General features: G+C 54.9%; 1 protein-coding gene across 2 annotated transcripts in view; it reads left to right on the top strand.

Moving 5' to 3' along the window:
* FBXO41 (F-box protein 41) overlaps window positions 1–13,381 on the top strand; it is a 38,990-nt gene extending 25,609 nt beyond the window's left edge. For both annotated transcript variants that reach the window (XM_066267388.1, XM_066267389.1), the window contains exons 2-13: window positions 372–1,410; window positions 3,172–3,397; window positions 3,855–3,928; window positions 4,207–4,562; window positions 5,394–5,635; window positions 5,880–5,995; window positions 6,117–6,269; window positions 6,448–6,543; window positions 7,809–7,927; window positions 8,101–8,259; window positions 9,942–10,057; window positions 10,182–13,381. In XM_066267388.1, the coding sequence (XP_066123485.1) occupies window positions 372–1,410; window positions 3,172–3,397; window positions 3,855–3,928; window positions 4,207–4,562; window positions 5,394–5,635; window positions 5,880–5,995; window positions 6,117–6,269; window positions 6,448–6,543; window positions 7,809–7,927; window positions 8,101–8,259; window positions 9,942–10,057; window positions 10,182–10,244 (2,759 nt within the window). In that variant the 3' untranslated portion in view covers window positions 10,245–13,381. The remainder of the gene's footprint in view (window positions 1–371; window positions 1,411–3,171; window positions 3,398–3,854; window positions 3,929–4,206; window positions 4,563–5,393; window positions 5,636–5,879; window positions 5,996–6,116; window positions 6,270–6,447; window positions 6,544–7,808; window positions 7,928–8,100; window positions 8,260–9,941; window positions 10,058–10,181) is intronic.
* Window positions 13,382–15,368: the final 1,987 nt, after the last annotated feature.

Here is a 15,368-nt window from a genome sequence, read left to right as displayed (position 1 = left end):
GTTGCATGTACCAGTTGTTCCTTTTCTCATTGCTGGGTAATATTCCATTATGAATATACTGCAGTTTATTCATTCTACTACTACTGAGCACTTGGATTATGTCCAGGTTAGAACTATTATAAATAAAACAATGCTTTTTTCCCCCTTTAAAACATTCTCATTCTTTTTCACCCTCATACATGTACAAACCCTCATACAGGTTCCAGAATGCTCAGGCCAGCCCCCTCTAGGGTTAGGCCATTGCTCTCCCCATACGCCTCTCTTATGGGCAGGTTTTTGCCTGGCAAGTCCATTTCCTCGCCGGTGGGGATACGGGTTTGAGAAGGAGGAGCAGGGATACCCCCTCCTAAGACTTACTCCCTTTTTTCTAGCCTCCTTGCCCCTGGCTGCGGGTGCCCTGAGCCTTGCTGATCCCGCAGGGGAAGTCTCCGCAGCCCTCCATGAGTGCGCCCGGTTGACCGGCGGGGCAGCCGCGGTGGAGCTGGGACGCCGCGGGGGCGGCGGGGCCATGGCCTCGCTGGACCTGCCTTACCGCTGCCCGCGCTGCGGGGAGCACAAACGCTTCCGGAGCCTGTCGTCGCTGCGCGCACACCTAGAGTACAGCCACACGTACGAGACACTCTACATCCTCTCCAAGACCAATAGCATCTGCGATGGTGCCGCTGCTGCGGCCGCTGCAGCTGCGGCTTCTGGCTTCCCGCTGGCGCCCGAACCTGCCGCCCTGCTGGCGGTGCCTGGCGCGCGGCGCGAAGTTTTCGAAAGTACGTCCTTCCAGGGCAAGGAGCAGGCAGCCGGGCCGTCGCCCGCCACGCCCCACCTGCTGCACCACCACCTTCACCACGCGCCCCTCGCCCACTTCCCTGGTGACCTCGTGCCCGCCAGCCTGCCCTGCGAGGAGCTGGCGGAGCCCGGCCTCGTGCCTGCAGCCGCCGCGCGCTACGCCCTGCGCGAGATTGAGATCCCCCTGGGGGAGCTGTTCGCTCGAAAGTCCGTGGCGTCTTCTGCGTGCTCGACGCCGCCGCCCGGCCCGGGTCCCAGCCCTTGCCCCGGGCCCACCTCTGCCTCGCCCGCTTCCCCCTCGCCCGCCGATGTGGCTTACGAGGAGGGCCTGGCGCGTCTCAAGATCCGCGCGTTGGAGAAGCTGGAGGTGGACCGGCGGCTGGAGCGCCTGAGCGAAGAGGTGGAGCAGAAGATCGCAGGCCAGGTGGGCCGGCTGCAGGCCGAGCTAGAGCGCAAGGCCGCGGAGCTGGAGACCGCGAGGCAGGAGAGTGCACGGCTGGGGCGCGAGAAGGAGGAGCTGGAAGAGCGTGCCTCTGAGCTCTCGCGCCAGGTGGACGTGAGTGTGGAGCTGCTGGCCTCGCTCAAGCAGGACCTGGTGCACAAAGAACAGGAGCTGAGCCGCAAGCAGCAGTGAGTTGCCTGCAGGGCCCTGTTGGTGAACGTGCCTGCGAATGTTCCTGAGCGGATGCCCCTGTGTGTGTCTGTGTCTGTGGTTTTGGCTTACGGGATGTGGCTCACGGGCCTTAAGAATATAATGGTGGTGCATGTGAGGCCAAGACTGTCCTGACATTGTGTGTTTAGGACTGTGAGCCCCTGGCAGTATGACCGTGTACCTGTCTGTGAAGACTATTACTCTTCCTTTTCTGTTCTCTTAGGCAAGGCTAGCTCCTGTGTTATGGCACCAGGTCCTTTTCCCTTTTGCTCACTAAAAGACAGCTCAATTCTCTCATTGTCCTTTGCCTTCATCAGATATTCCCTGTTACTGTATCGTTCCTAAAAGCACACAAACATAAGCTTGTTTCTCCTATCTGCCCCAACCTCCCTTTCCCTTGAACTGCCCCTTTTCTCTCCTCCTTGCAGAACAACTCTTTTAAGTATTGTTTATCCTCCTTGTCTCCAATTTCTTTCTCCACGTTTTCTCTTGAACCCACTCTGATCAGGTGTTCACCTCCACCACTGCCCTCCATGTCACCAGTGACCTTCATGTTGTCAAGGCCAAGCCATCATCTTACTTGACCAGTCAGCAGCATTTGACACAGCTGATCTTGAGACACTTGGCTCCCAGGATGCTCTCCTGGGACCTCCTTCTATCTCATTGTTCCTTCTCAGTCTTCTTTGCTGCTTTCTCCTTATGTCTCAGGTCTTTAGATGTAGGATTATGAAATATGTAGAAGTTATTTGTCCCCATAGTGATATAAGCTCTGTGGTGGCAGGAATTTTTCTCTGCCTTCTTCACAGCTGTGTCCTCAATACCTAAGAATAGTGCCTGGCACTGAGAACGTGCTCAGTCAATATTGAGTAGATGCATGAACAACTGTGAATGCATTTAGGACTACATACTCTTGTATACTCTGTGTATGTGCATGTCCTAGAGCAGCAGTTCTCAACCTGTGGGTTGTGACCCCGGTGGGGGTCAAACGACCAAAACACAGGGGTCGCCTAAAGCCATCAGAAATACATATTTTATTTAAAAATGTATTGTATAATAAATATGTATTTTCCCATGGCTTCGGAAATACATATTTTATTTAAAAATGTATTGTATAATAAATATGTATTTTCCCATGGCTTTAGGCGACCCCTGTGTTTTGGCCGTTCGACCCCCACAGGGGTCGCGACCCACAGGTTGAGAACCGCTGTCCTAGAGGGTGGTAGTGCAACTAGAAATACAATTCTGCATCTGAGAACATGTCTGAAAAACGTGGGGGGGGGGCGAGGGGGTGTTTGAATGTATCGGTGGGACTGTGCCTGTCTTAGACTGTGTGTGCTGTGAATGAACAGGATGAACACACATATTTGAGTGTGGGGCTATATATTGGACTTTGCCTACTTGGCTGTGTGACTGTGTGAGCCTGTGTGTCTGGAGGCAGGAGGCGGCTGTGTGTGACTAAGTATGCCTATGAGTATTTCCACGGGGAACAGAAGTGTCCAGTTGTGTGTTTGGGGCCGGTGGGCGAGGTGTGAGTATGTGACTTAGAGTATATGCTGGTATTTCTGTGTGCCATTGTGTGGCACAGTTTGCCTGGGCTTGTTCTGTGTGTGCCCGTGTGACCATAAGGAGACGCTGTAGGCAGCTGTGCGCATGTTGCTCCCCATTGGCCAGGGCCTCCTCCAGAGGGTGGGTGGGCAGCCAGGCTGACGCACTGGGGTAAGAGGCTGCTCCGGGCCCAGGGAGGTGGTGCAGATCGACCAGTTCCTGAAGGAGACGGCAGCACGCGAGGCCAGTGCCAAGCTGCGGCTGCAGCAGTTCATTGAGGAGCTCCTGGAGCGGGCTGACCGTGCCGAACGGCAGCTGCAGGTCATCAGCAGCAGCTGTGGCAGCACACCGAGCACCAGCCTGGGCCGTGGAGCTGGGGGCAGTGGTGCGGGGCCCGGGCCCCGGGGCCCAGGCAGAATGGTGAGTGCCCGCCTGCCTTCCCTCTTCCACCTGCACACCTGGCTTCCACATATACCCCTCACATATGGCCTGACATCTCCCCTGAAATGCTCCCTCTTTTGGCTCTTCCCCATGAGCACACTCTAGGCCTGAAGTAGGGGGTCCAGGAACAGGGGAGACCCTCTGAAATAGCAGAAGCGCAGGCCCCTGAGCCTGTTGTGAGTGTGATTCAGAGGTCTGTCCCTGCAAATGTCAGTCCAGGAACCACAAACGGGGTCTGGGGTGCTGGATGGGTGTGCGGAGGGGGCTGGTGAGCCTTCCTCTCTGAGCTGTCTGTCTGTCTATTTGTCTATCTTTCCCAACTGTTTTCTTCTTCTCTCTCCTCTTCTCTCCATCTTGTACCGTTTTACCTGCTCCTTCTCATCTTCTTGCCTCTACTGCCCTCCCTTCCCTTCCCTCCCGCTCTGGGGGCCCTCAGCGAGAACACCACGTGGGCCTGGCCATGCCTAGCACATATGCCGTGTCACGGCATGGCTCCTCTCCCAGCACAGGGTAAGCCTCGGGCCCGGCCCGCCCCACGCAGCCCACCCTCACCCTGGAAAGATCCAATGGCCCACTGGATGGCTGATTTGTCTGGAGGCTTGGCTCCTCCTCTCCCCATCTTCCTTGGGGCACCTCTGTCTGTCTGCCTTTTCACACTTAGAGGGGGACTCTTGGAAAGTAGAGTGGGTGGGTTGCCCTTGGCTGGTGGTGGGGGTGGGATGGGGAGTTCAGGCATGAATGGTGCCCCTCTCTTCTCACTTGTTACCATCTGGTCCACCCCACCCCAGGGCCTCCAGTCGTGTCCCAGCTGCATCCCAGAGCTCAGGCTGCTATGACAGTGACAGTCTGGAGTTGCCCCGGCCAGAAGAGGGGGCCCCGGAGGACAGTGGCCCTGGGGGCTTGGCCACACGGGCCCAGGCTGCCAATGGCTCAGAGCGGGCTCAGGCCCCTCGAAGCTCAGGCCTGCGGCGCCAAGCCATTCAGAACTGGCAGCGCAGACCCCGCCGACACAGCACGGAGGGGGAGGAGGGTGACATTTCGGATGTGGGCTCCCGAACCACCGAGTCAGAGGCTGAGGGCCCCTCGGATGTCCCCTGTCCTGGGCCTGCTGTGGCTGGGCCATTGAGTAGCTGCCGGCTCTCAGGTGAGTCCTAGGAGGGTGGGCAGAGAGGCCAGGCTGTCCTGTGGTACAGGCCCCATCAGAGGACACAGGGATGAGGCAGTGCCTCTCCCTGGCTCCTGCACCTCCTTTCCACTTGCCCCAGACTTTCTGCAATGAGAATGATACATTCCCATAGCACCCTGCAAGCCTGGGGCAGGAGCTTGCGTGACAGGGCAACACTGCAGCACAGGGCACCCAGGTTGGCTTTTGCACAGGGGTGCCACATCTACAGGAGTCCATTTATGTGGTGGGCTCATTGACATTTACAGGAGAGTAGCTGAGTGTTAACTCCGGACTCTGAGGTCCCTGGAGCAGTTGAGGGGGTGCCTTCCCATATACAAACAAGGCCATGGACATATGTGGCTGGGTGAAGGTCAGGAGGGGAGAGGGTTCCGGTAAGGCTGTATGGCCGCACCCCCGTGACTGCTTTGAGCAGCTTTCCACCTGCCTTCTGTTCATAGAGTCCCTGTTTCTATCCAGCCTTGCCTTAGCCCTCTAAACCCTCTCCTTCTCCAAACTTGACTCAGTTACCTCATCTGGGGCGAGTTTAGACTATGTGATCATATATTATCTTAAAAAGAATTTACTTGAAGAAAGGCTACCTTTTTCGTATTTGCAAAATTAAGGATAGAGGTGATGCAGAGGAGGAGGAAGCAGAAGCCTCTTGTCCTCCCTCCCAAGGCCTGGTTCCCCAGCAGGAGTCTTTCATGCCCATTCCCCCTGTAGCTCCTAACCTACCCTAGCTCCCCGTCCACATCCCCATGCTGGCCTTTGATCCTCCACACTCACCTTTGACCTTTTGGTATTGTGCAGCCCGCTCTGAGGGAGGCAGTGGGCGGGGTCGGCGAGCAGAGAGAGGCAGCCCCTCATGTTCCAATGAGGTCATCAGCCCGGAGATCCTCAAGATGCGAGCCGCCCTGTTCTGCATCTTCACCTACCTGGACACACGCACACTCCTGCATGCTGCTGAGGTCTGCCGGGACTGGCGCTTTGTGGCCCGCCACCCCGCCGTCTGGACACGGGTGCTGCTCGAGAATGCCCGAGTCTGTTCCAAGGTGCCTGTGTCTGCCTGCTGCCCCTGCCCTCCCACTCATCCATGCTGTGACCTGACCCCCAGCCCCCGCCACCACCCTTCTCCAGTGTCTAGCCCCTCCACGTCTGGTCCTTGCCACTCTTACAAGACCCCAGCTCTTGCTTGGCTTCCTGAAATGCTCTCACAGGGCCTCCTATCCTGGAGCTGTCCTTCCAGCCAACCAAGCTCAGAACCCTCATCCCCAGGTAACCCTTCTCTCCCTGCAGTTCCTGGCAATGCTGGCTCAGTGGTGCACCCAGGCCCACTCACTGACACTGCAGAATCTGAAGCCTCGGCAGCGAGGCAAGAAGGAGAGCAAGGAGGAGTATGCCCGGAGCACCCGGTGAGGCCGTGGTGGGTGGGTGGGTGGGTGCTCCAGGGCTACAGACCCAGAATTAAGTGGGGATGCTTCCCAGAGCAGGAGGTGGCCACAAGCCACCCCCTGACCTGTTGGCCATCCCCAGTGGCTGTCTGGAAGCAGGGTTGGAATCCCTGCTGAAGGCGGCGGGGGGCAACCTGCTGATCCTACGCATCTCCCACTGTCCCAACATCCTCACCGATCGTTCGCTCTGGCTGGCCAGCTGCTACTGCCGTGCCCTGCAGGCTGTCACCTACAGGTGGGTCCACCCCACCGGATACAACCTTAAGAGGGTTGGCCTCAGGCCCAAGGGGTCCCTGGGCTCTGCATACCCTTCCCCCAGGGCTCTCAGGCTAAGGGACCTAAGAGCTGTATGTCCCCAGAGGAAGGAGCAGAGGCCACCAGGGTGGGTGGCCCTAGCTTTGTCTTTTCAACAGGAGTGCCACAGATCCCGTTGGCCATGAGGTCATTTGGGCCTTGGGTGCAGGCTGCAGAGAGATTGTCTCCCTCCAGGTGGCGCCACTTCATCCCTGGTGAGCCTTGGCGGGGGTGAGGTGGGGATAGAGTTGGGTGGGATCTGGCGTTGAGGACTGAGCAGATCTGGGCCCACTCCATCAGCTGGTTGGGAGACAAATTCACATTCTTCAATCTGTGTGTTTAGGTGTTAGGAGCAAGGCTTAAAATCAGACCTGGAGTCATGTCCTAGCTAGAAGGACATTGGTTGGTTTGGCATATGAAAGGTAGTTCAGGATGGTCAGTGTATAAAGTACAAAAAAAGCTGTTTGTTGAAGAGTCCAAAGTGTGAGCTCACATTTATGGTGCTCCTTGGAGCTCCTCAAACATGTCAGGGTCAGGCTTTTCTGCTCCCAGCACCTGGCCCTCCAAGCCCTCTCTTCACGTGACAACTCCTTCCAGGCCCTCCAGTGTCCCTTCACCAACACCCTGGTAGAATTGTCACTGCTCTCCTGCCTTCATTCCTACTGTACCTTTTCCTGACCTCTGCTGTAGTCTGTTTTGCAATAGTTTCTCTATATTTCAGTCTCCACAAGACCTATGGTTCTCAGGTCAGAGGCTGTAAATGTCCATATCCACATCCATGGTACCAAGCATGTGACAGACGCCAGAGTGATGTCTGTAGCCTGGGCGAGATTGAGGGATGAAGTGTTCAGGGAAACAGAAACTTTGGTGTGAGTGGTAGGCACAGCCAAGCAGTGACTGTGAAAAGGCAGGGTGGGGCAAATTCAGGAAGATCTTGCCTAGGGTTTAGATTTTGCATTTTATTTAGAAAGTATGGGGAAGCAATTGTGGGATTTTAGATCTTAAAAAAAGGATTACATCAGACAAGTAACATTCTTTGTGTCCGTCCCCCTTTACCCACTATCCACTCGTTCGGGGTAGGTACCATGTCTGTGTCATCACCACTATATCCCTAGGGCCTAGCTCAGTTGTTCTTGGCTTAGATACTTAAAATCACTTGTTGATTTTAAGTATTTTAGGAATGACTGGCTCACTGTCAGCAGCTTGGAGGATGAACTGGCAGGGAGTCTAGTTATAATTCCGGTGAATATTGATGGTGGTCTGAACTGTAGGTTGAAGACTTATTCAGGAATCAGAATTCGTGGGTCAGAATCAAGAGGTGAAGCAAGAACTCAGGGATGATCCCAGGTTTCTGACTTGAGCAACTGGGGTGGTTGGTGAGGCCCTTGCCTGGGGGGATCCTGAGAAGGAGCAGGCTTACGGTGTCATGCAACCAGAGGCTTTCCTGATGGCCCCCCCTCCCCGACCCGCTGTTCTCCAGCCAGCAGCCCACGCGGTTCAGTAACCGCTGCCTGCAGATGATCGGTCGCTGTTGGCCCCACCTCAGGGCTCTGGGGGTTGGAGGCGCCGGCTGTGGAGTACAGGGCCTGGCATCACTTGGTGAGTCTTTCCTTGAGCCCGAGGAGTTAGTGGGAAGCAGACATGGGTGTGACGTTGACATCTCAGAGGAACTCTGGGCTACAGCCTAGGTGGTGAGAGGAACATCAGGGAACTGGGTAGGAGGTGACCTGTGGAGTTTGTCAGCATGACCTCTCCTTTCTCCCCCTTCCTAGCAAGAAACTGCATGCGGCTGCAGGTCCTGGAGCTGGACCACGTGTCGGAGATCACCCAGGAGGTGGCGGCTGAGGTCTGCCGGGAAGGCCTGAAAGGACTAGAGATGCTGGTGCTCACGGCTACCCCTGTCACCCCTAAGGCCCTGTTGCATTTCAACAGTGAGTGATGGGGAATGCAGGGTGGGCTACAAGTGTTGCCTGCCTTTTATCATCCCTTGTCAGCAAGTAGCATAACCAGCTCCCTATCACTCCTAGTCAGCAAGCGCCAGTGGGTTAGACTGACCAGGGATCTAGTCCCGGCTTTGCCACCATTGTCTTCTGAGGCCAGTGTGATTCAAGGCCCTCCAGCATCTGGTCAATGTATTTCAGTTCAACAGATATCTGTTGTGCTGTGCTCTACCCACAGTGGAGACTGGAGCCATGCAGCGCCACCTGCCCCCATGTGAGCCTCCAGCCAAGGGCTGGAGGGGTAAGAGCACAGGTTCTGGAGCTTTGCTGACCTGGGTCTCAATTATGACTCGACTGCTTATTAGCCGTGTGAATTTGGGCAAGTTACTATACTTTTCTGAGTTCTATACCCCATCTGATAAGCTGATTTTTTAGAATGAATGGCAAGATGGGAGAATTAAATGAGTTGATGCATGTGAGCCCACAAGGACAGTTCTCAGAGGGAAGACTGTTCTCTCCCTGGTATAGACTCTATCAGGGGTCCCCAAACTTTTTTTTTTTAAACAAAATTTTTTTTAATTTTTTATTTTATTTTATTTTATTTATTCATTTTAGAGAGGAGAGAGAGACAGGGGGGAGGAGCTGGGAGCATCAACTCCCATATGTGCCTTGACCAGGCAAGCCCAGGGTTTCGAACCGGCGACCTCAGCATTTCCAGGTCGACGCTTTATACACTGCGCCACCACAGGTCAGGCGGTCCCCAAACTTTTTACACAAGGGGCCAGTTCACTGTCCCTCAGACGGTTGGAGGGCTGCCACATACAGTGCTCCTCTCACTGACCACCAATGAAAGAGGTGCCCCTTCTGGAAGTGCGGCAGGGGGCTGGATAAATGGCCTCAGGGGGCCACGTGCAGCCCGCGGGCCGTAGTTTGGGGATGCCTGCTATGTGATGCCTCCTCTGGCCCCACCAGCTATCCACTCCATTACTGGTCATTCCTCCACCATCATAGAGGACACGAATGCCCAGCTTGGGCTACTCACACCCATAAAGGGAGGCCATTATCCAAGACCATTTGACCCTTGGCAGGACTGCATGTCCTGCGCACTGTAGGTTCCTTGATCTTATTATTTCTAGGATCCTCTCTCCCCGTCAGCTTCATGGCCTTGCCTTGGACTGACCGCCAGACTAAGTGCTCAGCCTTCAAAATCATGACCTCCAGGACCCTCTCAGCCTCCTGACCTTCCTGCTCCTCCTCTCCTGACTTCATGGCAATGTCCAATCCCTTAAGCCCTCTGCTCCCAACTTGTTTGCTCCCTGTCTCCCCTCCTCCATGCCCTAGCTTCCCCTCAGCTGCTCTTTGTGATTCATTTCTAAATGCCCAGGCTGGAGCACCACGGTCCCTCTGCCAGTGACATTCCCAGAGTCCCTGCACAGCCGTTGACCACTCGTCCTCCCAAAGTCCACCACAGCCTCTGCTCTTTAATGCCACTGGCCACCATGTCCCATTGTCTGGTTGAACCCCCAAGTAGCCTGAGTCTGCTCCCAGAACTGGTCCCAGTTTCTGGCATTTGACTGTCTCTTGGGAGGGCGATGATTTCACTAGTGAGAGGAGAGAAGGCAGCCCCATTGCCCAGGCCAAACACAGGCCCCACCTTACCCACCTTTCCCCAGGCATTTGCCGGAACCTCAAGTCCATTGTGGTCCAGATTGGGATTGCGGATTACTTCAAAGAGCCTAGCAGTCCTGAGGCCCAGAAGCTGTTTGAAGACATGGTGACAAAACTCCAGGTGAATTGGCTCTGAGGCCACCTAAGACCCTAGGGCCCAAGTCTGGGGAGTGTGATGTGCAGGCCTCACCTGTGTGACCCTGATGATTTGACCCTGAGGGAACTAACCCAGGTTTGGTTTGCAGGCCCTGCGAAGGAGGCCCGGCTTCTCCAAGATTCTGCACATCAAGGTGGAAGGCGGCTGCTAACCCGGGTGAGGGGCGGCAGGGCCCCTGCCAGCCCCACACCAGGGCACTCTCTTTGGACCTCCAGAGGGACCCTGATTTGGACTGGACCTTTGGAAGCCTGGTGTTGTCTCTGGCTTCTAGGAAGGGGTTGACAGTTTCCTGTCTTCCTTCTGGGACAGCAGAGTAACAGACCTGACCCTGGGCACCACCTCTCCGGGACAGGAGCTTGAACAGAAGCTCCCCAGCGCCCACCCAATCCCCAAGCTGGGTCACCACCAGTACTTGGTGTCTTCTCTCTGAGGATCTGCAATACTCCCCCCCCCCCAGCCCCCCAGTGGCTCCTTGGCTGCTCAGGCTGCTCTGGCTCGGCTTCCATTCTTGAGGCCCAACCTCCTGGTCAGAGTCCTCTGCTAAGTCCCAGACCAGAGGGGGCTCCTCCAGGCAGCTCAGACTTGGTAAGGAGGGCTCTTCTCCCACTCTGCTCTGTTCCAGCCCTCTATGGAGCAACCCTTCAGACAGCCTACTTGGGCTTGGGTCTACATTCTTCTGGGATAACACACAGGCCTAGGAGTCTGGGCAAGTGGTCAGCCAAAGGTTGGGGGTACAGCAAGGTGGTGGGAGTGGGCTTGGAAGGGTAAAACATTCACTCAGATCTCCCAAGGGCATTGAGACCATCCCTCCCAAAGGGGTAAATTGCCAGGAAGACAAAAAAGCGTTTTTATTGATATAAATAAGACCCCTCCTCCCAACAACCACTTACCCCACAAAACACCAGAGCTAAGTACCTATCAGCAATCTCAAGCCTTTGGGGGGCAAGGCCCTGGGAACCCCGTCACCTATGAGAAACAGTTCCTGTCCTCATGGAATGTCCTTCTAATCCAGGTGCTTGGACAGGACTCTGATGGCCTTTGGGTCCCCGAGGCTGTATGGGAGGGAGTCACAGGGCTGACCTTTATGCTGGGGCCTCTGGGAGGCCAGAGGAGGGTGGTCTGTTTTGCTTCCTTGTCTGGCTAGTTTTCTTATAGATATGGCCTTGGAAGGGAGCTAGGCCTGTGGGGCCAAGAACGAGGCTGAACACACTCATTGAACTTGTCCCCTCCTTGGTCACAACTAGTCCCATGGGCTGAGGGCTTTGTTGGGAGTTTTTTGTTTGGGGTGCCATTTTGGGGCCCAAACCAGAACCACTTGGCTTAGAAGCCACAGAATGCAAGAGAGGTTTTTCACTGACCCCAACATGGTTCCCACAGGACCAGGTCCCAGCACTGAGGCTCTAAAGACTCAGGTCTCCCAGTTCCTCCTCAGAATTCCCAGTGTCTCAGAGGTCGTGGTCCTGCCAACCTTCACTTGGGAAGTCCTTTCAAACATTCACCTAGATTCATTGTAGGGTTTCCATCTCTTCTGCACAGGGCCTGGCTGGGGCTGGGTTCTTCTAGTGTCTCAGTTCCTTCCAGGGACCCAACTTTATGCCACAACTTGGCTGGACATCAAGCCCCAGCCCTGGGTTACCCTGCATCGAGCCCCCCACACCTGGGCCCCAAACTCAGTAGTGCACCCAGGCTCCCTGGCTTTACACCCAGCTCTTTTCATTGTTGATGGCTTTTCCTCCCATGGCTTGTTCTGGCCCTGCTCCTAGTAGACTCCAAATACCAAGGGTGTCATGTTAACTCCCTGCTCTGCCCTGCACGAAGCCTTGGCCTTGTGGGATCCCTATCCCAGAGCAGATCTATTGACTCCCATCTCTCCAGCCTTGTCCCCAGAAATCATGGGAAGAAGCACAACTTTATTGGCCTAGAAGGGAGGTGGAAGTCCACTTAGGGTCTGGCTGCCCTGGGTGTCCTTTCTCACTGCACCCTCCATAGCCCCTGCTCCCCATGAGGTGCTGCCCTGTCTGTCTCTTGGACAAAGCACAAAGGGATGCTCTGCTTGGCCAGAGTCGGCCCTGTTGAGGGACTTCTGCTCTAAGAAGCCTCAGTCCCTGAAGACAGGTTCTGGGCAATTTCCCTGGATAGGTGCCCTGTGGGATGCCCCAGCATCAGCACTGGGAGAGGAAGTCACAGTGCATGGGCAGTGAGCTGAAGTGGGAGAAAGGTGGTGCTGAAAGGACTGATGCCAGTAGTAGGTTCAGTCGCTCATTCATTCGTTTGTGCGAGAGCCCTGTACAACACCACACTGTGGGCGGCTGAGTGAACAAGACCATCTCCTGCTGGTGGGAAGTTTGCCTCATGGGTTTGGCTGTTCCCAGAAAACCCACCAAGTTCCCCACCCTTTATTTTCCAGCCAAGAGAAGGATGTGTATAAGTGTATATTGCACATTCTCGGGCCTCTGTCAATAGGAACATGGTTACGGCATGTCCCATTGCACACCCGCCCCCGGGCTGACAGACGTGTGGCTCAGACTTTCATGCCTGTCCCAAGAACTGGCAGGTTTGCAGGCCCCCACACTACCAACCCAGTGCTATTTTTGCCTCTTCAGGGGGATGAGCCCCACTGCTAAGGGGGGAACATTTGCTGGCTAGAATGCTCCATTGTTCACTTTGGCAACCATACAGCTGGGCTGATGTTGGGGAACAGGGATGGAGGGTCCAGCCAGCCTTCACTCACCTGTATCTCACAGGTAATGATGCAAAGAGGAGGTTCAGAGAATAAACCAAGGCAGGCATGCTCCAGGGAACCCAGGCATGAATGGTGGGCCCATGGGTGGTGGCCACTTGGTGTCCCTACAACCTCCCTGCCACACAGCCTGACCCCAGCACCTGGGGAGTGTGGCATATTTTGCTTGAGTGATGTCCTGCTTTATTTGAGCTGCCTCCACACTGGCAGAGAACAAGGAAAAGCTGTAGATGATTGGATTCCGGAGGGAATGGGCTGCCCAGAACTGGGGCTCTTTACTGGCCAGGAGAGACCACCTATGGACCATGAGTGGAGTTTGAGCCAGCCCCTCAGGAATTGCTTCCCCCCAAAAGCCACCTCCTTCCTAAGGCCTGCTGCTCCAAGGTTTGGCTCCATCCTTTGCCTTTGGGTCCTGCCTGTCCCCCTGGTCCTGTCTCTAGTCCTTTGGGCCACAGTGGGGAGCTGCCCAGGTCCCAGTCCTTCTAAGGCGCTAACTTGAAGACCTTAACAGAGTGACTATTGGTGCCAAAGACCCAGTTCCTGCTGGACTTGGGTGAAAACAGGAGAGATGGTGAGTGGGTCAGGGCCGAAGTGCCCAGAGGAGTTAAACTGATGGGCTCTGTCCCAGCCTGTCATTCCCTCCCCCAGGGACCTAGCACATCTCTAGCCCTGGTTTCTCACCTAGCCTGTCCAAGGCCTGCATTTCTGTATATATTGCTGTGTATCGTGTGTATGTATTTATTCCTGGACAAGTGTGTTCTGCAGCCCTTGCCTGAGAATAAGGTGTAGGATTGGGTGAAGAAAAAGATACCAGGGCCAAGTAAGGCAGCCAGCTCCTACTCCCTCCCCAAACCCTTGGGAACCTGGCCAGTCCCAAGACTGCCCTGACAATCAGGCAGGCTTCCCCACCATGAGTCCAGGCTTCTACCTGTCATCACTGGCATGGTCCCAGGGAGGCTTAGCCTTGGGCTTCCCAGCCTTAACTCTGCACAGGCAGGGGTTATGCATTCAGAGGCTCGGGGTGACCTAGGCTGGCCACTGCTGGTGGGGACCTCCACACAGACCCCCAGGCCCTGCCTTCCCTGCACAGCCAGGCTGCAATGGGCCTGCTGTGAGGATCGCTTCCCCCCACCCCAAGCACATCAGGCAGAGGGGTGGAGCGCTTTGTTTTTTGGTTTTGTTTTCTCAAGTGGTGCCTGTACCTCCAGCCCCCAGGGGGCCTCCACTAGCCCCATTTCTTTCCTACCCAGGCATCACCATCCCAGCACTTTGTTCCTTGCCACCCATTGGTGCCCTTTGCTGAATGTACCTGAGTATGTATGTAAAAGGACTCACATGGGCATCAGAGAATTTATGGCTTTGTATCCAATAAAAAGTGGTGAAACTGGAGTATGTGCCTCGGGGAAATAAATCGTAGGTAGCTACATCTTGGGTCTGTGTTGCCAAGCCCTCTGCAGTAAGGAGGTGGAGGAACTGATTGGCACCAGGGCTACCAAAGCATTAGAAAACCTGTCTCTGGGCTGCAGATGTCACTGGAGGAAGGCCATGCCGGTTAGTGCCCTGCCACAGCTCACTCCCTTTCAGGGTCTGGGATGCCATGTCTGACTTAGCCAGGAGAAACCACCTGTAAGGGCAACCACAGCAAAAGTACAGCAGGAGCAGCTGGCAGGCCCTCACTGGCTTGGCTGCTGCCTCCGGAGGCTCTAGCTAACCAATCAGGTTTTAGCCTAGGAGAGACCATGTTGCCCAACATAGTCTGGCTTCAACTTCCTTATTTTATCAAATGAGGCCCCACTGATTTGGTTACTTGGGTCTTGAAATACTAAAAATGAGAAAAACAAACTGGTGTTTAAGCTAAACTGTGTGTGGTTCTAGTACCAAACAAGTAGATGAGCATTTATTCCCACAACTCTGAGCCAGCTGTTGTTATGTTTATTATAGCTGAGATGCAGAAAAATTAGTTTACCCAAAGGCTATCAAGTTAGGAGTTATGCTGGATTCCAAAATCTAGACCTGCACCTTACCCCATTCCACTTTTGAGTCCAGGAGTGGCTGGACTCAAACAAACACAAAACACACACACACTTTTGAGTCCAGAAGTGGCTGGACTCAAACACACACAACACACACACACACACTACCCAAACGGTGGGTGGAGGAAGGAGATCACTTCCCAGTATCTAGCAAAAGTTGCAGTGGCTCAATATGACCTATTATTTACCTCTAGTTTCAACAATGACCAGTGACAGCTAGCTGCAGGCCAGCTCTCAGAACTAGTACCACAAGAGGCAGACCCTGATTTCCAGCTAATTTGTGCTGGCCAATCCAAACTTGCACTGGTAAGAAGTGAGCAAAATGAGACCAGGTGGGTGTTCCTTCAGCCATGTCCTCATGGACTTCTAAGAAGTCACCACAGCCTGGCCTGTGGTGGCGCAGTGGGATAAAGCATCGACCTGGAACACTGAGGTCGCTGGTTTGAAACCCTGGGCTTGCCTGGTCAAGGCACATAATGGGAGTTGATGCTTCCTGCTCCTC

This window comes from Saccopteryx bilineata, chromosome 3 (assembly GCF_036850765.1).
Source record: "Saccopteryx bilineata isolate mSacBil1 chromosome 3, mSacBil1_pri_phased_curated, whole genome shotgun sequence".
In the NCBI taxonomy this organism is placed as follows: Eukaryota; Metazoa; Chordata; class Mammalia; order Chiroptera; family Emballonuridae; genus Saccopteryx; species Saccopteryx bilineata.
This window is presented reverse-complemented; position numbering and strand designations above follow the sequence as displayed.